General features: G+C 36.0%; 1 protein-coding gene across 3 annotated transcripts in view; it reads left to right on the plus strand.

The window, feature by feature from the left end:
- Positions 1–24,493, plus strand: part of ZMYM2 (zinc finger MYM-type containing 2) — a 127,229-nt gene that overhangs the window by 55,973 nt on the left and 46,763 nt on the right. For all 3 annotated transcript variants that reach the window (XM_024551028.4, XM_053920693.1, XM_053920695.1), the window contains 4 exons: positions 486–698; positions 15,552–15,623; positions 22,587–22,737; positions 23,192–23,307. In XM_024551028.4, the coding sequence (XP_024406796.2) occupies positions 486–698; positions 15,552–15,623; positions 22,587–22,737; positions 23,192–23,307 (552 nt within the window). The remainder of the gene's footprint in view (positions 1–485; positions 699–15,551; positions 15,624–22,586; positions 22,738–23,191; positions 23,308–24,493) is intronic.

The raw sequence follows: 24,493 nt of genomic DNA on the forward strand, positions 1-24,493 counted from the left end.
AAATAAAAAAGAATGAGAATAAGTGGAGAGAATATTTTCTGGTAACTTCACGTTGTTAATATGGTATTAAAATGTTTGCATTTGATTAAAAAACTTGTGTGAATAATTTATAATATTGGTTCTCTCTCCTCCCTTTTGTAAAGCAGTGTACTTTCATAGTTCCTGTTGGATTTATCTAAAGATTTCCAGTCTCTTTGATTTACAGGCTTTGTACTAACAGTAACCAAACTGGGTTGTTTCCTATTTTTAGATACCTCTAGAGAAGTTTGTACTTATGTCACTGGTGATCCTCCCTGCATCATATATGTATTCCATGTGTGTTTAAAAATGGTTCAAGGAATAATGAAATATACTTTTTCTTTTTCCATAAGCTTTCCACAAAAAAAATTGAGGCATTTTTTTTTTTTTTTCTGTTGAAGTACCTTGTTACTTGGCTACCTGTCATACTTACTTGTTTTTGAATTTTTTTTTTGTTTTTCTTTTAGATTCGCCATGAAGTTAGCTTTAAAAATATGACTCATAAGCTCTGCAGTGATCACTGCTTTAATAGATACAGAATGGCCAATGGTCTGATAATGAATTGCTGTGAACAATGTGGAGAGTACCTGCCCAGCAAAGGTGCTGGAAACAACGTCCTGGTGATTGATGGTCAGCAGAAAAGATTTTGCTGCCAAAGTTGTGTCAGTGAATACAAACAGGTAATTCATGATCTGGTCAAAACCAGCCATTCTTCTGAATGTGTTGTAAATAGCTCTTATCATTTTATTCTTAACAGCATTTATTAAACAGATTTATCTTGTAATCTCATTTGATTCCATTATTGTCTTCACATCTTGGAAATGAAATATCTCGAATACTATGCAGAATATTGGATATAAACTTGTCATTTTTATATATAAAGGTAAATGCTACCAGAATGATTCCTTTTTTGAGTTTTCTTTATTGGGCGATTGGAGGGGTTACAAATATGAATTTTCTTAAAGTTTAGCTTAGGACTGATTAATCTCATTTATTTTTTAGTTTGAAAGGTTAATTTCAATTTTAAGGCCTTTTTGATTTAGTTGATTTTTGAATTTATATACATGGTTCAAAAGTAAAATGTACATAAAAAGATAAAATCCAGCTCCCATTTCTGTCTTCTCTTGATTCCTATTCATTCTTTATAGGTATCATTGTTCAGTTCTTACTATTGTATGTTTTCTGTTCTGTCTGAAAAATTATGGAAATACATAATTCATTCTTAGTTTCTCTTTTTCCTAGCCAAAGGGCAGCCTACAGTATATACTGTACTGTATCTTCCAATTTTCACTTCACAGTGTGTCTTGGAAATAATTCCATAGCAGTATATGTAGACTGTCTTCCTTTTTATGGCTGCAGAGTTAAATTTTCACAAATTTTGTGAACCAATTATTAAAAACACTTATTATTAAAAATTAAATTATAGAAACTTCTAGATACATTGCATTTGTATTAGTTTGCTAGGGCCATCATAACAAAATACCAAAGACTGGAGGTCTCAAACAATGGAAACTTACTTTCTTACAGTTCTGGAGGCTAAAAGTCCAAAATAAGGTGTTTTTCCTGGTTGATTTCTGGTGAGGTTGTCCTTCCAGGTTTGTAGGTAGCTTAACTAATGCCTCCCTAAAGGCCCTACTCCAAATACAGTTTATTACGGGTTAGGGCTCCAAGATATGAATTTTGGGGGAACACAGTTGAGACCATTACATTATTGAGAAAAAAGGAAATAAATACTCAAAACTTAACACTTCTATACACTTATTATATTATCTGTGCTCTTAATGTTATTTCGACTTCTGTATTTGTATGATGGAAATATACATAATAGTGTGCTTCTGTGCATCTTTTCCCAATTTCAGGTTCAGTTTTGTGTTGGTCACTTGAAATTAAGCCATAGTAGGAGTGTTTTCATGGCAAATGCTACAAATTATGGTGTGATTCCCTCACATCCCAAGAGCTGTGGTTAATCACTTCCCCAACTAGATTAAAAAAAAAAAAAAGAAAGAAACTGAACATGCCTAGTTCTCCATCAGGCCATTTGTGCTCTTGTCTAATTATTTTCCCCTTCCTCAAAGGTAGCTAGCTACTAATTCTGACTTCTGACTTCATGGTTTCACTTGTTTATTAACTCCATGTAAATGGCATTAATATGTGATAAGAGTCATCCATGTTATATATAACTGTGATTGGATGCTCATGTAAATGTTATGTCATGTACAGTTTTAAATTTTAATGTTGTCAGGCTTAACAGTTTTCTATTATTGCTTCTAGGTTTTGCTTCATATATTTTTTTCAATCCCAGCCTATAAAGGAATACTTTTCATGTTTTCTTGTAATGTTTGCAAGGCTTCATTTTAACATTCAAGTCTTTAACCCATTTGGAGTTAATTTTGGTCTACAGTTGAGTTGAGGGTCAAATACCTGCTTCCAAATAACTGACCTTAAGACTCATCATACTTAGCATCTTTTTTTTTTTTTTTAAAGATTTTTAAAAATTTATTTGGTTTTTTGACAGAGGGGAAGGAAGGGAGAAAGAGAGGGAGAGAAACATCAGTGTGTAATTGCCTCTCATGCATCCCTTATTGGGGACATAGCCAGCAACCCAGGCATGTGCCCTGACTGGGAATCTAACTGGTGACCCTTTGGGTCGCAGGCTGGCGTTCAATCCATGGAGCCATACCAGCCTGGGCATACTCAGCATCTTTTTGATGTCAAAGTGTACTTCACAGAACAAGGGATTTCATTCTACTTGTTATGTTAGTATTCTTGTTGACTTTATTAATATTTTATCTTTTGTTATTTTAAATGAGGTTTTATCTTCCATCCTTTTGTGTGTGTATGTATACATAATATGTGCCTATATAATTTTATTGATCTTAAATACCTGCTACTTAACTGAATCATCATTATTGGTTAATTCTCAGATTTTTTCCTTTCAGTTACAGTTTACATTCAATATTATTCAGTATTAGTTTCAGATGTACGACATGAAGTTTAGACAGTCATGTACTTTGCAGAGTGGTACCCTGGTATTTCAAGTACCCATCTGCCCCCATACATAGTTATGACATTGACTATATTCCCTATGATATAATTAACATCTCTGTGACTATTTTACCAGTTTGTATCCGATATTTTTTAAACTAACCCATCATATCACCTGTAGAAAGAGAAAGTTTAAAAACTTCCTTTCTAATTCTCATTCCCATTATTTTGTTGCTTGACAGTGTTTCCTAATAACTCCAATATAATTTTAAGTAGTGGAAATAGTAAATATCTTTTTCTTTTTTTAGTGTGGGAATGCATTTGGTGTTTCCTTATTAAGTTAGATGCTGCCTTTAGGGTTGAGGTAAATACATTTTATCATTAAAGAAATATCCATTGATTTCTGTTTTATTAAGTGTTTGACTAGAAATGAGTATCAAGTTTTGAAGGTCTTTTCAGTGTCTGTGGAAGTGATTATGTATGTTTTTCTCCTTTTAAATCTATTAATAGATTTTAATGGATTTTTGAATCCATTGGTATTCATAAGTGAGATTGGTCTTTAATTTCCTTTTTGGGGGGGGGTGCAATCTTTAAGATATCTGTTATTTCTGCATTATAAAAATGCTCAGGAACATTCACAGTAAAAATGGAAATAAGTGGATTAAATAATCAACTCAGAAAGTTTATAAGGAAAACAAACTAAAAGAGAAGCAATAATCATAAGAGTAGAAAATAATGAATTAGGAAATACAGTACTAAAATAATTAAGAATGCTGCTTCTATGAAAAATCAGGTATTTGAAAAACTAGAAAAACCAGTAGTTAGCCCTGGCTGGAATGGCTCAGTGGATTGAATGCCAGCTTTTGAACCAAAGGGTCACCAGTTTGATAGTCAGGGCACATGCCTGGGTTGTGGGCTGTGTCCCCAGTTGGGGGCGTGCGGGAGGCAGCCACACATTGATGTTTCTCTCCTTTTTCTCCCTCCCTTCCCCTCTATCTAAAAATAAATAAATAAAATATTTAAAAACTCCAGTAGTTAATGTAATGAGAACAGGTTTAAAAATGCACAAATTAAAAAAATAGGAAATGATGGGTTGTACTTAATCATTGAAACAGGGAAAGTTGAAAATTGGTAGTTAAGGAACTACATTATACAACCCTACATAAAATGTGAAAATATAATTTCCCTAAATTGACTCCAGAGCATGTACAATAAAGCAGAGAAATTTCCATAGAAGAAAGAAAGATGATTATTAAAAAACTACCCCACAAAAAGAAACAGGCTCAAATGGTCTCTTGGAATTCCAACAAATAGACCCAGACAATAGTGTGGTGATGGCCAGAGGGAAGGGAGGGAGGGGCAGGGGAGATGTGGACAGACAGGACATCTGTAATAGTGTAAAGAATAAAAATAAAAAAAAATTTCTTTAGACTAGGTTATCTCAATGCTATTTAAAACATTCCAGAAAATAAAAAAGGAGGGAAATAACTTACTATTTCTTTAATGTTCTAAATATGTATAATTAAGTTTTTGATTTTAAACATTTTTAATTATACTTTGAGTGGCATTTATTTATCATATGCATCCATCATCTCTGTTTCCAGAACTTTTTCACGACCCACAGAGTAACTCATTGACAGGCCAATAACTCCTCACTTCCTCCTATCTCTGATAATCTTTACTTTCTGTCTTTCTGAATTTGTCTATTCTAAATGTTTCATATAACTGGAGTCCTATAATAGCTATCCTTTTGTGGGTTTATTTCACTTAGCATCATGTTTTCAGTTGCATCCATGTTTTTAGCGATACTTTTTATGACAAAATAATTCATTTTATGTATATGCCATATTTTGTGTATCCATTCATTTATTGATGGACATTTGGGTTGTTTCCACCTTTTGTATATTGTGAATCATGGTGCAACAAACTTTGCTTTATAGTATCAGTGTGAGTCCTGGTTTTCAATTCTTGTGGGTGTGTACCATATTTTGCCGTGTATAGTGTGCTCCCATGTTTAATTCACATCTACATTTTTGTGCACATTATGCATGAGATTATTATTACTATTATTATTGCCATGGTATGTAATTATTTTACTCATGTATAATGGGCATCCTTATTTTTCTGTCTAAAATTTGGGCAAAAAAGTGTACACTGCAAAATTTGGTAGTTAGGAGTGAAATTGCTGGGTCATAGGATAATTTTTCATTTAGTTTTTTGAGGAACTGTTGAATTGTTTTCCACAATAATAATATCATTTTACAATTTCTACCAGCAATACACAAAGGTTCCCTTTTGCTATACATCTTTCCAACACTTATTTTTGTTTTTAAAATATTTCGATTATAGTCACCTGTGTAGGTGTGAACTGGTATTTCTTTGTGGTTGTGATTTACATATCCCTAAAGACTAATGGTGTTGAGCATGTTTACTTGTGCTTATTAACCATTTGTGTATATTTTTTCGAGAACTATTTATCGAAGTCCTTTGCCTATGCTGGAATTGTTTTTCCTTTTGTTCTTGAGTTGTAAGAATTCTTTATATATTGTGAATGTAAATCCCTTATCTGATACATGGTTGTAGTAATTGTCTGCTACATGTAGACTGTGTTTTTACTTCCTTTTTAAAAAATATTTTATTTATGTATACAGAGAGGGGAAGGGAGGGAGAAAGAGAAGGAGAGAAACACTGATGTGCGAGAGAAACATCAGCCCACTGTTTCTCACATGCCCCCAACTGGGGACCTGGCATAACCCAGGCATGTGCCTAGACCTGGAATTGAACCAATGACCTTTCGGCTTGCGGGATGATGCCCAAGCCACTGAGCCACATGGCAGGGCTCTTTTTACTTTCTTAATAATATATTGCATATATAAGAGTTTTTATTTTATTTATTTTGTTTAAAGATTATTTTTTTTTTAGACGGAGGGGAAGGGAGGGAGAAAGAAAGGGAGAGAAATATCAATGTGTGGTTGCCTCTTATGTGCCCCTCTACTGGGAACCCAGCCCAAAACCCAGGCATGTGCCCTGATTGGGAATTGAACCAGTGACCCTTTGGTTCACAGGTCAGTGCTCAATCCACTGAGCCACACCAGCCAGGGCTAGAGTTTTTAATTTATTTTTTAAATTTTAATGAATTCATTGGTTAATAAAATTATAGAGGTTTCAAGTATACAGTTCCTTGGAGAAATCAGCTAGCTGACAGTCTTATGGGAAGTCATTTGTAGGTAAATGTCTCCTTTTCTCTTGCTGCTTCTAAGATTTTCTCCTTCTGTTTCATCTTGGAGAATGTAATTATGATGTGCCATGGTGTGTTCCTCCTTGGGTCCAGCTTCTTTGGGACTCTCTGAGCTTCCTGGACTTCCTGGAAGTCTGTTTCCTTTGCCAGACTGGGGAAGTTCTCCTTCATTATTTGTTCAAATAAGTTTTCAATTTTTTGTTCTTCCTCTTCTCCTTCTGGCACCCCTATAATTCGGATGTTGGAACATTTCAAGATGTCCTGGAGGTTCCTAAGCCTCTCCTCATTTTTCCGAATTCTTGTTTCTTCATTCTTTTCTGGTTGGATGTTTGTTTCTTCCTTCTGGTCCACACCATTGATTTGAGTCCCAGTTTCCTTTCCATCACTATTGGTTCCCTGTACATTTTCCTTTGTTTCTCTTGGCATAGGCTTCATATTTTCATCTACTTTTCGAACAAATTCAACCAATTCTGTGTGTGTCTTGATAACCAGTGTTTTGAACTGTGCATCCGATAGGTTGGCTATCTCTTCCTCGCTTAGTTGTATTTTTTCTGGACCTTTGAAGTGTTCTGTCATTTGGCCCCCGCCCTTTTTTTTTTTTTTTTGTCTTGGCGCTTCTGTTACTTAAAGGGGCGGAGCCTTAGGTGTTCACCGGGATGGGGTAACGCTGATTGCTACGCTGTGACGCGGTATGTGGGGAGGGGCCGAGAGGGAGCAATGGCGGCCGCTCCCCTCTCCACCAGACCTCAGTCCTTCACTCCGCTACCCACAGTCAAATTGGGCCCCTCTGGTGCTGGCTCCCGAGAGGGTGGGCTTGTGCACACTCTAGGCCCCCGTGGGTCTCTCCAACGACCTCTCTTGTGAGGCTGGGAGTCTCTCCTGCTGCCGCCCCAACCCCCAGGGGCTCTTTCAATCTGAGGTCTGAGGCTTTACTTCCCCGTGCTGGAGCCCTGGGTTACTCGGTCTGCTTCGTTCCCTGCTGGTCGTTCCGGTTTATCTGTGCGTGAGTGTGGGGCCGCGGGGTGCTACCCCCTGCTCTGCCTGCCCCACTCTCCACCACTCTGAGTCTGGCCCTCTCGGCCTATCTGTGCGCAAATGTGGGGTTGCAGGGTCTGCCAGTGGTCAGACTGCCTGCCCCATTTGTCCTACACTCCGCCAGTCTCGGTCCCACCACGGCCATGTGAGTCCTCTCCGCCCCGGTGCCCGTCTTCACCCCTCCTACCGGTCTGGATGTATGTTTCTTCTTTATCTACTTGGTGTCGGACTTCCTTGCCGTTCGATTTTCTGTTAGCTCTGGTTGTGCGAGGAGGTGTAGTGTGTCCACCTACGCCCCCATCTTGGTTCCTTAAAATTATATTTTATTATGTAATTATACATCCTGATTTTTCCCCTTTGCCCACATCCACCCAGTGCCCCTACTCCCTCAGACAATCCCCCCACCATTGTTCATGTCCATGGGTCAGGCGTATAAGTTCTTTGGCAAGTTCTTTGGCTACTTCATTTCATATACTGTACTTTACATCCCCATGACTATTCTGTAACTATGTATTTGTACTTCTTAAGCCCCTCACCTCTTGGGCCCTTTCTCCCACACTCCCCTCCCATCTAGAAACCATCAAAACACTCCATATCCATGATTCTGTCTCTGTTCTTCTTGTTTGCTTGGTTTCTTTTTTAGAATCAATTTTTGGTGATATGCATTTGTTGCCATTTCATTGTTCATACTTTAGATCTTCTTCTTCTTCTTGAATAAGGCCCTTTACCATTTCTTATAATAATGGTTTTGTGATGATGAACTGATTTAGTTTTTTCTTGTCAGGAGAGCTCTTTATCTGCCCTTCAATTCTAAATGATAGCTTTGCTGGGTACAGTAACCCTTGGCTGAAGGTGCCTGCTTTTCATGACTTTGAATATTTCTTGCCATTCCCTTCTGGCCTGCAAAGTTTCTTTTGATAAATCAGCTGGTAGTCTTATGGAAACTCGCGTGTAGGTAACTGACTGACTTTCTCTTGCTGCTTTTAAATTCTCTCTTTATCTTTAACCTTTGGCATTTTTATTATGATGTATCTTGGAGTGGGCCTCTTTTCATCCATCTTGTTTGGGACTCTTTGTGCTTCATGGACTTGCATGTTTTTCCTTTGCCAAATTAGAAAAGTTTTCTTTCATTATTTGTTGAAATAGATTTCTAATTTCTTGCTCTTTCTCTATTCCTTCTGGCACCCCTATGATGCAAGTGTTGGAATGCTTGATGTTGTCCCAGAGGCTGTGACTCTCTCCTCTTTTTTTTTTTTGGATTGTTTTTTCTTCTTCTTGTTCCAGTTGGTTGTTTTTTACTTCCTTAAGCTCCACACTTGATCTGATTCTCAGCTTCTCCCCCTCTATTGTTGTTTCTCTGTAAATTGTTCTTTGTTTTAATTAGCGTATCCTTTGTTTCTGACTGGATCTTTTTTATGCTGTTGAAGTCCTAACTAAATTCCTGGCGCAACCTTATAACCAGTTTTGTACTCTGCATCTGATAGCTTGCTTATCTCCATTTTGTTTAGCTCTTTTTCTGGAGTTTTGATCTCTTCTTTCATTTGGGCCGTGTTTGTCTACTCATTTGGCAGCTTCCCTGGGTTTGTTTCTGTGTGTTAAATAGAGCTACTTTGACTCTGGGTGTTGGTAGTGTGGACTTATGTAGTAGGTGTCCCATAGGGTCCAGTGGCACAGCCTCCCCATCACCTAAGCTGGGTACTTGAGGTGTGCCCTTTGTGTGGGCTAAGCACACCCTCCTGTTGTAGTTTAGCCTTGATTGCTGTTGGCAGATCAATGGGAGAGATTTACTCAGACCAGTCAGCTGCAAGGATTGGCTGTGATGACTTACCACCAACCTGTGCCCTCCATGGAGGATCATGTGTGTAATGTCATGGTGGTGGTGCTCCAACATGGTTTGTAGCTGGCCCTGGGGTTTCCTGGGTGGTGCAGGCCAGGGTCAGCCCCCACCTATGTTTTGCCTGAGGCCGCCATGCTTGAGCTATAAAGCAATCTGACATGGCTGCTACTTGTGCTGGGCTTGGAGATTCCCAGGTGAAGCCAAGCTGAGAATCTAGGCTATCTGCTGCTAGTGTCAGGCCTGGGGCTTCCTGAGGCCAGCTGTTGCTTGCTTGAGAGGGTTTAGGAAGCTGTGAAGCATGACCCAAGACCAGCCATTCATATGGAAAAGCAGTTTGGGTAGGCCCGTAAGTTCGGTTGGGCATAGTCTCTGGGGATCTCCAAGGTGGGTCAAACAGTGTCAGCCAAGTTGATGGAGTCTCAGATATGGCACTAGACTGCTGGCTCTGTGGCCCTGCCTGCCTTTCTGTCTGAGAGAAAGCTGTCCCTGAGCTCTTGCCTTGATGCCAGACATTTTAGTTTCTCCCTGTATGCCACTGGTGCCTTTCAAGGTGCAACTCCTGTGCTGAAGCTGAAAAGGGAATGAGTCTGAGTAGGTGAGTCCATGTGTGGGTTCTCCCAAGAGGAACTTCTTGGGGCTCCAGCAGTCTCTCTCCCTGCATCAGTTCAATATGCTCTGGTTTTTGCAGCCAGAAGTTGCAGGATCTTATCTTTCTGGCTGTGGAACCCTGGGTTGGGGAGCCTAGTGTGGGGCTGGGACTCCTCTCTCCTGAGATATCCCTCCTGAACTTATATCCACCACAGATGGGTGAGGGACCAGCGTGCCCTGCATCTGTGTCCCTCCCTGCAGCCTGGATGGATGTGGTTTTCTCAGTTCTGCAGTTGTCAGGCCTCTACTGAGCTGCATCTCTAACTGTTCTGAGTGATGTTTACGTTTTAGTTGTAATTTTGATGTGGCTGTGTGAAGAGGTGAGCCATGTCTGCCTACCTCCACTTTAATCTTTATTATTTTCTTCTTCTGGCTTTGAGTTTAGTTTTCTCTGTTTTCTATTTCTTTAAGGTGTACATTAGGTTATTGATTTGATATCTTACAGTGATGGGTATTTACAATGATAAATTATGCTTTGGTCACTGATTACTCTGTATCCCATCACTTTTGTTATTTTGTTGTTTGGTGTTCATTTGTCTGTTGAGTATTTTTAGGTTTTCCTGGTTGAGTTCTTTTTTGAACCAGTGTTTTAAGTGTGTGCATTTTAATATCTGTGAATTTTCCAGTTTTCCTTCTGTCATTTATTTCTAGTTTCATTCTCATCATTGAAAAAGATATTGTGTGTTTTTAATCTTTATAAACTTCTTGAGACTTTTTTTGTGCCCTAACATGGTCTGACCCGAAGAATAGTTTCATGTGAACTTGAGAAGTATATTTATTCTGCTGTTGTTAGGTGGAGTTAGCTTTGGTTGTTTTACAGTGTTATTCACATCTTGTTTTTAATTATCAAAATTCTGTCTGGATGGTCTATCCATTATTGAAAATGGTATATTCTTTGAATTCTCCAACTATAATTCTACACTCGCCTATTTTTCCCTTGAGATTTGTCAGTGTTTGCTTAATATATTTTGAGACTCTGATATTTGGTGCATATATCTTTATAATTACCATATCTGCTTGATGAATTTACCCTCTTGCCAGTATATATTGTCTTTCTTTGGCTCATCAGTTTTTGATAAAGTTTTTAAAAGTTTATTTTGTTTTATATTACTATAGCAACAAATACTAGTGATTTTGTATGTGAGATGTGAAGTCTCTTGTAGACTATATAGAGTTGGATCATTTTAAATTTCCATTCTACCAATGTCTGCCTTTTGATTAGAAAATTTAATATCATTATATTTAGTTACTTCTGACAAAGGACTTTTTTTTTGCCCTTTTTCCCCCTCTGTATGTCTAATACCTTTTGTGTAACTCATTCCCTCCATTACTGCCTTTTTTGTATGTTTAGTTGATTTTTTTTTTTGTAGTGAATTGTTTTGGTTCTCTTCTCATTTTCTTTTGTGTATAATTTTTAGATATTGTCCTTGTGATTACCATGGGGATTACATTTACATAAGTTTATGTTGTATCTGTCTAATGTGATTTGAAAACAACTTAATTGGCAATTAAAAACTCTGTTCCTGTATAGCCTCATCCTCCTTTATGAGAGAGTAAATTACATCTTAAACATTATATGCTTGACATCAGAGATTTACAATTCTTTTCTATGTCTTGAAAATCATGTAGGAAATAAAAAGTGTACTTATAAAAATATGATAAATACTACATTTTGTATTTGTATATGTAGTTTCTTTATTTTTAAAGATTGTAGTTATTTATTTTTAGAGAGAGGGGAAGGGAAGGAGATAGGGAGGGAGAGAAACATCAGTGTGTGATTGCTTCTCCCACACCTGCTACAGGAGACCTGGCCTGCATCCCAGGCCTGTGCCTTGACTGGGAATTGAACTGGCGATACTTTGCTTTGCAGTCCGCTCAATCCACTGAGCCATGCCAGCCGGGGCTGCCCATGGAGTTTCTTATACTAAAGATCTTTTTCCTTCATTCTGCTCAGGTTACTGTTATTTCAGCATAAATCTTTGACTCTCGAGCGTTTCTTGTAGAGTAAGTAGGTCTAGTGGTAAGAATTCCCTCAGCTTTTACTTGGGTATTTCTTTATTTTTCCTTCATGTTTGGATAAGTTTTGCTGGATATATATATTCTCTTATGAAAGGTGTTTTCTCTCAGTATTTCATATAATGTCATCATCACTGCCCTTTAGTGTCTCCAGTGTTTCCTGGTGAAAAATTGGTGGGAAATCTTACTGAGGATTCCTGGTACTTCCTGCTTTCAAGATTGTCTTTCAACAGTTTGATTGTAATGTATCCTGTTGTGTCTCTTTTGCGTTTATCCCAATTGTAAGTTGTGATTCTTAGGCTTGTAGATTTGTATTCATTATCAAATTTGTGAAGTTTTCAGCCATTATTTCTTCAAATAATCTTTCAACCTTGTTTTGTTTTTCTTCTGGGTCCCTCATAGTGCACGTGTTGGTCTGCTTGATCTGCCCCCACAGTTCCCTTAGACTTTATTCACTTACCTTTGTTTTTTCAGTCTCTATAATTGTAATTTTGGCCTTACTACTGGTAGTTACTGGTGAAAGTCCTGACTCTCAATATCAATATTCATCTTGAGGGTGCAGGAGGTAGGTGGTAGGGAACTTACCACTTCCTTCTTAATGGGCAGAAGTTCAGGCTCCCTACTTGGCTTTTTGTGCTGTCACCCTGGCTGGATGCTGGGTCATTGTATTGAAGCCCGGCCGAGGTGCAAGTCTAGGCTTCTACTTGGCCTTTGCTGGTGTGGGTGTGGAGTTGGTGCCACATTTTTTTCTGTGGTATTTGGATGGAGTAAAGGGTCTATTGTCTAAAAGTTTTTGTCTTCCTAGGCTGTCATTCCAATTGTATTTCTCCATTTCTTTTGCTGGTTTCAAGATTTTTTTCTTTTTATTTTTTTATTCAAATTTTAATTTAATTCCAATTTTCATTCAGATTTTTAAAGAAATTTGTATTGTGATTTGGTTTATCCTTTCTAGGGTTTGCTCAGACTCTTCTTTCTGTGGGTTATTGTCTTTTGCCTAATTTGCAATATTTTCAGACATTTCTTTGAATGTTTTTTTCAGCCCTGTCTTCTTTTTCCTTTAAAGTTACATCTTTTGTTATAGTCCTACTGATCCCTGAGGCTCCATTTAAAAAAAGTTTTTCCCCTCCAAATCTGTTTTCTTTTGTTGTTTAGATTGGATAATTTTTGTTTTTCCCTCACTGATTATTCCTTTTGTCTCCTCCATTCTGCTATTAGTCTCCTCCATTGGGGTTTTTCTTTTTAGAGGTTTTTGTTATTTTTTACTAATGCTTAGTTTTTTTTATAACAGTTTTAGTATTACAGAAAAATTGAGCAGATAGTACAGAGCTTTCATGTTTAGTCCTCCCTCCCCGCAGTGTCACTTTTATTCATACTTTTAATTAGTATGCTATATTACCTATAATTAATCAAATGATAGTAATACTATTAGGTAAAGTTGATAGTTCATTTGAACTTCCTTAATTTTTTCATAATATGTTTTTTATTTTCAGGATTCCATCCAGGATACCACATTATATTCAGTAATCAGATCACTTTAGGCTCCTCTTGGTTGTGTCATTTTCTCAGATACCTTGTTTTTGACGACCTTTACATTTTTTTTAGTCCTCATTCCCCACTTCTTTCCCCCCCTTTTTTTTCTTTGACCATGGGCAGTTTTTAGGAGTCAGGTATATTCTAAGATGCCTCTGTGTTGGAATTTGTCTGATGTTTTTGTCATCATTTGACGGACTGGGGTGTGGGTTTTTAGGGGGAAGATTGCAGAGGTGTCTACTTGCATACTGTTGCCATTTTCATCACATACAAGGGCAAATCTATCAGCATGGTTTATGACCGTTGAAGTTGGTGTTATTACCTTGCTTACATAGTGTTTGTCAGAATTCTCCTTTGTGAAGCTCCCACCCTCCCTGTTTCCATGTTGTACTCTTAGGAATGAAATCATGTTCTCCTTTAGTGGGCAATATATAGATAACTGGGACTTTTCTGCATAGTAAATTGGTCTCCTACATTTATTAATTTAGTCAGTCATTTATTACTATCAGGAGGGACTCATGGGTATTTATTTTATACTTTGGGTAATAATGTAGTACTGCTTTATGTAATTTGTTGCTCATAATTTTTTAGCTTTGGCCATTGAGAGCACTTTCACTTGGCTCATGTGTTCCTTTGACATACCTGACCATGAATTAAAAAAAAAAAGAAATTTTATCACAGCTTTTTTCAGTTACAATTTCCATTTGGTTCTTCATCTGTCTTCTATTTTTTTGATAAGAATCTCTGTTCATTGTTATGTGGCTTTCGTTCCTAGTTGAAGCCATTTTATTATGGCTGCTTGTGTGTTGCTTAATTCTAACATCTTTGCATTTTCAGTGTTAGCATCTATTGATTGTCTCTTTCCATTTACATTCTTGTTTTTCCTGTATTGTTAATTCCCATACTTAATTCCCATACTCTGTTAATAATATGTAATATAAGTAAATAAATGGGAACCCACGCATATGTTGTTATTGATAAAGGAGCACAATCAGACATGTTTAGAGACCACTGCACAAGACACTCTAGTGATGTCTTTTCCTGGAGCTTGGGAACTAGGGATCTTTTCTTGTCCCTCTCCTCCCCTCTTGATCCTTGTCTCTCACATTGAACTTGGCTGCCATTGTTACCTATGTCCCTGTTGCTTAATTAGTTTCTAGAGTATACCAGATGCTGGTACTTGAGACTGTATAAAATGCTTAACACTTCTCTCAGTTACTTCCATTTTCTTGCAGAATATCTTGACTTTCATGGAAAGCGGGCTGCTTTCTGCAAGGACTGAGGATGTAAATTTGGGCTGGAAACTGTCATATGTTCTTTCAAATAAGTTCCCAAAACAACCCATTTGTAGATGATGAAAATTGTAATTGCATAACATCCATTTTACTTAATTTAAAATGCTTTGATATCATCATAAGTATTAATGGACTTTAATGAGATCTTGTCATCTAAGAGAAATAAGCGATGTTTTGCAAAGTCTACTTATAGGCTGGCCAAATTAAAGGCTGTATTTTTAATTCCTTACCCCATTATTATATTGTTTTAGAATTAAGTGATTTATTTATTTACTTTTAATTAGGCCACAAATGCTTTATTAGATGAAATTACAAATGCTAATTATTATACAATTAAAAATACTAAATGCAGCTTAAGAGTTTTTCCATCATTGTGTTATGCTTAAAGTCAAATACAAGGAAATCACTTACTATCAGAGCCCTAAATTAAAATTTTTTCTGGTATGACAAAATTACAACAAAATTAAAAGTTCTGTTTAACAAAAATGTATACCACTATGTAAAAATAAATAGTAATTAGAAATGTAAAAACAAAATGCAGCAATTAGAATCACATAAATACAAACTAAAGAGAATGAAAAATGAAAACAGAATGTAGTGCAAGCCAGCAGACCTTTACTACCAGACTGAAACAAGAGGAATTTTCTTTTGTTTTTTAATTGTTATTCTATTACAATTGTCCCAATTTTTTCCCCTTTGCCCTTTTCCACCCAGCCAATCCTGATTTTTTTCTATAGGATAATTATGCTTATTTAAAAATTCTTGTCTAAGTTGGGCAGTGGCACTGGGGCTACAACAGATAGGCATTTTCAAAAGTTGGAATGAATTTGTAAGTCACAGAACAGGTAATTTAAGAATCAACTTTTATATCTTGCTTACTGATCTTTCAATGTAGTAGTCTTTCTTTATATGTTTTTATAGTGTTTGAAAATTTTTTATTTTTTTTTAGGTAGGTAGCCATCCAAGCTTCCTGAAGGAGGTTCGAGATCACATGCAAGACTCTTTCCTGATGCAGCCTGAGGTAAGTAGGAATGTAGCAGAGGTTAAGGTCCAACAGTTTCATGCACTGCCACTGTTGTTAAGGTGTATCTGAACTTTCTGAGTGTTAGCATGGTTCAGACATGTTGGGCTTCAGTTCCTGACCACCGCAAGGAAGCAAAAGTTTACTGAAAGCATAGTTTCAGTAAACTGTCATAGGAGCTTTTTGTTTCCTAGTGCATAGAAAAGTAATGTTTTTACTATACTGTATGTGAAATGTGGAATAGCATTATGTCTAAAAAAATAACGTACATACCTTAATTAAAAAATAATTTATCTCTAAAAAGTACTAACTGTCATCTGAGCCTTCAGTGATCTTTCTGCTCGTGGAAGGTATTCAAAATTTGTAAAAAACTCAGTATTTGCGAATCACAATAAAACAAGACATGCTTGTATGTTAAAATTTATGCACTTAAAATATATCAAATTGTTTTCTTACTTTACCTCTATGACATACACAAACTTTCTTCTTTCAATAAATAAATAAATAAATAAAATGTTTTGTTCAAAATCAAATCTGTATTCTCATTAATCCAGATGAATTAGCACATGCATAATAAATGCATACACTTAAGAATAATTGTGACTAGTAAAATGATCAAAATAAGGAATTTTATTTTAATATGATACTGCTGTCTCATTAATCTGTAGACCCTATTCACATTTTGTCTTTAACGTTCCTTATAGCAAATGGAAGAAAAAAATTATACAAAGTAGTCTGAGTTCCATGTAATCCAGGGTCATAGGCTCTTATTTCATCAAAATTTTGCCTTTTTCTCACTCCACCCCTCTTCTTTTGAGACCTCTATTCCAGGTATATTAGACTTCCTGCTATGGTCCTGTAATCACTGGGACTCTATTACTAGTGTTTTTTTAGGTTCTTTTTCGCTTACTTTTAAAGAGTTTCTGTTACCATATTTTGAGTTTACTAATTTTAATCCAACAAACTTAATAAAATGCAGCTTATTTTTTTATCTCTGATCTTGTATTTGTCATTTCTAGAAGTTCTTTCTGGGTCTTTTTAATATCTTCTATTCCGTGCCTCATATTCATGTTTTTCTGTACTGATTTCTTGACTCTAGCAGTATATTTATCATAGCTCTTTTAGTATCTCTATATACTGTTTGTATCCTGTCATTTCTAGATCTGTTTCTACAGCTTAATTTTTAAAATTTCTAAATAACGAGTTATTTTGTGTTTGTGCAGTGTTTGAAAGCCATTGTTTCATGCCTTCTGTCTAGTTTCCTAGTAATTAAAGGTGGGAGATTACATCTAGTGCCTGTTACTCCATTGTGGTTGAGGGTGGAAGTGCTGCCTGCTTTAAACTGAAACAGTTCCCCAGTCTTTGTCTTTTACAACCTTGACATTTTTGAATACTGTAGGACGTTTGGTAGAGTGCCTCTTAGTGTGGGTTTGTCTGATACTTTGTCAGGTGTATATGGAAGTCATGCATTTTTTGGCATGAATACCTCATAAGTGATACTGTATTTGTTTTAGTGCATCATACCAGAGGGCACATGGTGTCTGTATGTTTACTTGGTTCACTTAGTTAAGGAGATGTCTATCGAATTTATCCAGGGTACAGTTGCTATTCTTTTCTCTGTATTTATTAAATTTTTTGGTGGATATGTTATACTCTATAAAGATCCTGTTGCTCAGCAGACTTTTCACCCACTATTTTTAGCATCCATTGTCAATTAGAAAAATTTGAAAAATAAAAGTAGTATATGTGTGTTGAAAAAAATTATAAAACTATACAGCAATGAGGAAAAGTAAAACACAATGGTTTGTCAATTTTTTAGACCCTTTTTTTCCTCTGCATGAACATCTTAAAAATAAAGAGAGATTATTAGGGTTTTATTGGATGAATGATGTATAAGTTTTACTTGAATTTATTTTTTTAATCTTAGTGTAAAAATTAGTGCAATATCATGTCATGTTGAAGTTTCATCACCAGTCTCTCTGATCAGTGTTCTTAACTGTTTTTGTGCTTTTGACTCCCTTAGTAATATGGATAGACCAGTTCTCAGAAGGTTATTAAATGTATAAAATGAAATACTATTACAGGTAGAATATATTAGTCAAAATAGTTATCAAAACTTTTCTAGATTTTTCCAAGTGTGATATATACTTTATTATGCACTAAGTAATAAAATAGTATGGTTGATAACTACAGTGTTTTTTTTTTTTTTATACTCACCTGAGGACATGCTTATTGATTTTTAGGGAGAAGGGATAGGAGAGAGAGGGAAAGAAACATCTGTTGTTTGACTCTTGCATACACCCTGATTGGGGACCGAACCTGCAACGTTTTGGTTTATAGGAAGACGCTCCAACCAACTGAGCCACACTGGCGAGGGCGACTACAGTGTTTTTTTGAAGTAATGTCGAACGTGATGATAGATTGACCTGTCTGCCAGTACTATACAAAAAGCGGGACATTTTTATTATTGACAAATTCACAGGTTCTGCTAAAACTAATGTGCTTTGTTGCCTCCAATTAGAATGAAAGAGAATGCCACATTTCAGGTAGATGTTATTGCACATAAGGATAATACATTTTTTTCCATATAATACCATAGACCCAAATTAATTTGTAGTTGAATCGGGCTAGGAAGTAGGTTATGTGCTGATTTTCCTAGATTAAATTTGCAACAAGTACATGAAACCTTTATCTCTGTTCATCTATACATGTGGTTCACTTGCTTGGTCAAAATGTTCTAAGTGAAATGTATTATTTACATATAAAAGGAAAAATTAGGGGAATTTTTAAATCATGTGATGGTTAATTTTGATATTCATGTGGAATTGGTTAAAATTAAAATATAAGGCATCTTTTCTCAGTGAGTAGCCTGACAGTGAGCCGATGTGCTATAAACTACCACCATTGCATTTACCTTTTACCCTACTAGTATCTTGTTTCTATCTGTTTTACCTCATTTTTCCCCCCTGAATTTGTAAGTAGGTTTATTTTCCCCCATGCCTGAATGGGGAATATATTTATTGTAAATTTGTTCTATTTAATTTTATTCCTTTAAATCATACAGTACATATTTATAGGGTGCATGAAATTTAAATGTGCTTATTAGTCTAATTTTTTTTTTCATATAAGGCATGAACATTTATTTCTTTTGTTTTTGCTAATGTCTTTCTATTAAATGGGTCCTGTGTTTGAAGTAGTGGTAGCTATGAAAGTAGCTGTGCTGAAACATTTTCAATATTAATGGTTCTCTCTTTCTGATAGTACCTTCTCATTCTCTCCAGATAAAAGCATTTGCCAATGTAGACCAGTTACTTAGCTCCTTGTTTACTTCACCTAGTTCAACTGGTCTACTTTTTATTTTGTTAATGTCTTAAAACTTATTAATTATAACCATTCTGCCAATAAAATCATTTTCAAGTTGGAGGACATTTCCAGTAAGTTAAAAGAACTAATCCGAGATCAGATTAGATGGTGAGATTTCATTTATTGAATTATTGGTAAAAGAATTCTTTGTAGGCGCTATTACCTGGAAGTCTTATGTACATATCTACTGGGAGCAATCCTGCAATACAATGACAGGTGTCCTGATGTTTCTAGTATTCCAGATTTGTACTGTGGCATCAGATTTTAAACATTCTTTCATCTTCCATTGTTTTATTGATTTGTATTCCCCAGTATAACAATTTCAATTATTATGTAGACCTCAGGAAAATATGTTGCCATTCCAAACACTGGGAAAATCGTAATTAGATTCAATAAGTTTATTTATAGCTATTCTTACTTCTTTCTTGTTACTATTCTTTTGCTGTTGATAAATATTTCTTTCTGGAGCCTATCAGAGATTGAAGAATGAGTGGGTTTCCACTTTGAAAGTAAAACTTAGGGCTTCCTTTAAGAAGCAATAGTTAAGTAAATGGGAAATAGGCAGCATGGGTTATACTTTATGATACCAGAATGAATGTAACGAACCTTCTTGCACATAATTGTTTTGTGCTGAGGAAGTCATTCTTCTTTTCTTTTTTGATACTGATGTTAGTTACTTGTTTTTGGTTATTGTTTTTACCTACAATTTATTACCTTTATTTTCTAAAATTCATTGGTGCTTGTGAAATTTATCCATGAAACTTAACCTACTTTGTGTTATTTTTGGCCTGATGGTCAACTTCCTGGCATCTGTTATTCATCCATCCATGGAACATTTGAGGTCTTATTATATCATCGTGTTGTACTAGATGCTGTTGGGTATGCAGATGAGTGGGTCTGTAAACACTCAGAAGGGATCAGAGTTGCTCTAAGAAGCTTTTGTTCCTCATGTTTGATATCTAATTGTGAATCAAGTAAATGTTTTAATACAAATGTGCCAGTTCATACAAATTGTATTTTTTTAAGACTGTATTTCAGTGATACTGCTTTTGTCTAGCAGATTTCAAAGTGTACCTCCTGTGTTTTACCATCATATATTCTAACTCATTTCTATTACAACAGTGTTGGCAAATAGTCATCCTTACTAGAAGGATTGATTTGATTATTATCTGTTGACTAATTGTTAACATTGGTTAATAGCCAAAAATCAGGTTCTAAGTAAGTAGATCAGTAGTAGATAGTAAATCAGTTTTTTAAAAGATTGCATTTATTTATTTATATATTTAAAAATATATTTATTGATTATGCTATTATAATTGTCCCATTTTTCTTTTCTTCCCCTTTACTTACCTCCGCCCTGCACCACCCCTCCCGTCAACATTGCCCCACCTTAGTTCAGGTCCATGGGTTGTACATATAAGTTCTTTGGCTTCTCCATTTCCCCTACTATTGTTAACCTCCTCATGTCTATTTTATATCCAACATTTATACTTATTCTGTGTAGTCGTCTCCCCCACTCCCTACTGATAACTCTCCATGTGATTTCCATTTCTGTGATTCTGTTCCTGTTCTAGCTATTTGCTAAGTGTGTGTGTTTGTTTTGTTTTGTTTTAAGTTCAGTTGTGGATAGTTGTAAGTTTGTTGTCATTTTACTGTTCATAGTTTTGATCATCTTTTTTTTTTTTTAGATGTCTCTTTAACATTTCATATAATACCGGCTTGATGATGATAAACTCCTTTAACTTGATTTTATCTGGGAAGCAGTTTATCTGCCTTCCCATTCTAAATGAGTGCTTTGCTGGATAGAGGAATCTTGGATGGGGAGGTCCTTGCCTTTCACGTCTTTGAATACTTCCTTCCAGCTCCTTCTTGCCTTTAAGGTTTCTTTTGAGAAATCAGCTTGACAGTCTTATGTGCATTCCTTTTCTCTTGCTGCTTTTAAGGTTCTTTCCTTCTCTTTAATCTTGGGTAATGTAATTATGATGTGCCTTGGTGTATGCTTCCTTGGATCCAAATTCTTTGGGACTCTCTGAGCTTCCCGGACTTCCTGGAAGTCTATTTCCTTTGCCAGATTGGGGAAGTTCCCCTTCACTATTTGTTCAAATAAGTTTTTAATATCTTGCTCTTCCTCTTCTCCTTCTTGCACCCCTATGATTTGGAACATGTAAAGTTGTCCCAGAGGCTCCTAAGCCTCTCCACATTTTTTGAATTCTTGTTTCTTCATTCTGTTCTGGTTGAATGTTTTTTTCGTCCTTCTGCTCCAGATCGTTGATTTGAGTCCCAGTTTCATTCCCATCACTGTTGGTTACCTGTACATTTTTCTTTATTTCACTTTGCATAGCCTTCACTTTTTCCTCTATTTTGTGATCATACTCTACCAATTCTGTGAGCATCCTGCTTACCAGTGTTTTGAACTCTTCATCTGATAGGTTGGCTGTCTCTTCATCTCTTAGTTGTATTTTTGGAGCTTTTATCAGCTCTTTCATTTGGACCATATCTTTTTGTCTTGGCAGGCCTGTAACATTGTAAGGGGTGGAGACTTAGGTATTCTCCAGGGCAGGGCAACCCACATCTGCCTTGTGGCACTGTATGTGGGAGAGGGGTCTGAGAGGGAACAATGCCACTTGCTGGCTCTTGGCTGTCTTTCAGTCACCTCCCTTGCTACCTGCAAGCAAATTGGGCCCTTCTGGTGCTGATTCCTGGGTGGGTCTTTTGTGTACATTCTAGGACCCTGTGGGTCTCTCCAGCGAACTCTCCTGTGAGGCTAGGAGTTTCTCCCACTGCCACAACCCCCACAGATTTTTTCAAGCAGAGGTTTTGAGGCTTTATTTCCCCGTACTGGGACCCTGGTTTGTGCAGTTTGTCTCACTCCCCAGTTGTTCCTCCCGGTTCATCTGCATGCAAATGTCAGACTGCCCAGTCCACCAGCCGTTTCTCCCCTGCACCAGTCCTCCAGCTGCCACCTTAACGGAATTCCTCTCCCCCCCACCAGTGTGGATGAATGTTTCTTCTTCAACTCCTTGGTTGTCAGACTTCCATACAGTTCGATTTTCTGGCAGTCTGATTGTTTTTTGTTTTTAAATTTGTTGTTGGCCTTTTAATTGTGGGAGGAGGCAAAGTGTTTCCGCCCATGCCCCCATCTTGGCTGGAAGTCCTAAATCCGTTATAAGAGACGTTCCAAAAGTGCTTGGACAACAGCAGTTCAATAGAACAAGTATTTAATGTCTTCAAATTTATTTCTCTGAAAGACCATATTCATTTTTTTATTAAGGCTTAAATTTTAAGGTCTATTTAATTTCTTCTGTGAGATGACAAAGAAGTGTGCTATTGTTGTAATTAGAAATCTCTGTGCCTTTCTTTGCTTTTCAGTTGTAAGTTATATGTAGGGATTCTGCTAAATGAATAAGGAAAACACTTTTTAAAGGAGACTTGGCTCAGATCATTAATTTTGATTCAATCTGATACAGCTGCATTGTACTTCTGACCCATTATTAATCCTGATTAGACATTGTTTTGCACAGAGAAAGGGTGTAAAATACAATAATTTTTTAAAGTTAAATTGTGGTTTTCTTAATTATCCTTTTCTGTTTAAAATTTTAGAAATATGGGAAACTGACCACTTGTACTGGTTGCCGAACACAGTGCAGGTTTTTTGACATGACTCAGTGTATAGGTCCTAATGGATATATGGAGCCATACTGTTCTACTGCTTGCATGAACAGTCACAAGACAAAATATGCAAAATCACAAAGTAAGTTTCTGGAATTTTGGAATTTAAAAACATTAATAACATGACTAATATTCTGACTGCTTTCTGTCCTTAAACTTTATGCTTTTCTAACTACATAAACTTTATTTTTGTTATCACTAAAGTGTATTATTGAAAACTTTTAAAATTTTGATAAGTCCAATTTTCATTGAATTTTTCAATTATTTTTGAAGTTCTGTCTATGTCTGCTCTTAGCTAAAACTGTTTTTTCATCCAAACATTATCTAAAACTCAGATTTTTTTTCATGTGTCTGTGTGTTTTGGAGATGTAGTAGACTTCTTTATGATGTTATTTTTTTTAAGATAAATAATCTTGGAACTTAAAGGATAGTTATAGAAGTTTCCATTAAGAAACTATTCTGAGGTCAATTTAGATTTTTTAAAAAAACCTTTATTACTTTATAAAGTAATCAGATATATACCTTTTCTCTCCTAGGTTTGGGAATTATTTGCCATTTTTGTAAGCGAAACTCTTTACCTCAATATCAAGCCACAATGCCTGATGGAAAACTGTATAACTTTTGCAATTCCAGTTGTGTGGCTAAATTTCAGGTTTGATAGTTATTTTGCATATCTCATACCCCAATAAATTAGACATAGAAAATGAACAGTGTAATATGCTTACTTAATGTGTTAATTTGTCCAGTTTATTGAGGGTCACATTGGTGGGTGGAAATTCTAGAGTCAACAGTAGACATGGCTGCCTCCAGCTCTCTACTTAGATGATCTAACTGACTTTTTAATTGAATTTATGACATAGACTTTGAAGGAAAATAAATAAAATTGAGCTCAGTGCCTGATATATTTTCTTAGTAGATGGTTTGAATAACATCATATGACTCTTATTGGGGGGATTCCGTTTTATGAAGGATATAGGTATATTTAGCCTGGAACTGATGAGCAGAAACGTTTTCTTCGTATGTTAGAAATATTCCGGGTAGAAAGGGAATTGGATTTGTTATAGTATGCCCTAAATTAATACAAGATCAATTTCTGGAAGACATTTTTCATTTTGGTAAATGAAAACAACTTTTTATTTTGATAAATTACATAGTTCTTCAAAGTTGGCATATGGATAGTCTTAGAAGTCAGTATTACTGGAAGTGTTCAAACTTAAGCTCCTTCACCACTAGGAAGGATAGTTTAGAGGGGGTTTAGTATTAGTTAAGTGGGCTGAATAGGTTTACTATCTGCTCTGTGAAAATTTTGGGGCATTAGGCATATTTCACACCAGTGCACAGAGCCATGAGTAATGAGTTCATTTGCTCTGAACAGTTTTGTGTTACAGGCTCTGTGCTCTGCATTAATTTAGTTAAAATGAAAACTTAGTCTCTTATGTATGTTATAGTAGTTAACAGTTATTATCATTTAAGTTGAGGCGGTTTTGAATTCAGCCTGGTGAATGTTTTTGTTAGTAGTTTATATCCTTAGCTGAGGTTAGGTGATTACCTATATTCAAGACTAAAGTTTTATTTTGCAAGTTGGGATTATGGCCATTGATACACCCTTAGAGTGGTAATACTGCTACTGACTTGTTGCCTTTTTATAAAGTAGAAATTAAGGAATAAGGAGTATAATTAGATGAATGAAGGACAGTGCCGTTGGCATTCTGCTTGTCAGATACAACTTTATTCCTTTTTGATGTTGTTAGGTAAACTGAAATGTTAATTGAAAATGTTTTAACTGCTTTTTTCTTTAATTGAAACTTGTATTGCCCATGATTTGATGAGACTGCTTA

This window comes from Desmodus rotundus, chromosome 3, assembly GCF_022682495.2.
Source record: "Desmodus rotundus isolate HL8 chromosome 3, HLdesRot8A.1, whole genome shotgun sequence".
NCBI classification, from domain to species: Eukaryota; Metazoa; Chordata; class Mammalia; order Chiroptera; family Phyllostomidae; genus Desmodus; species Desmodus rotundus.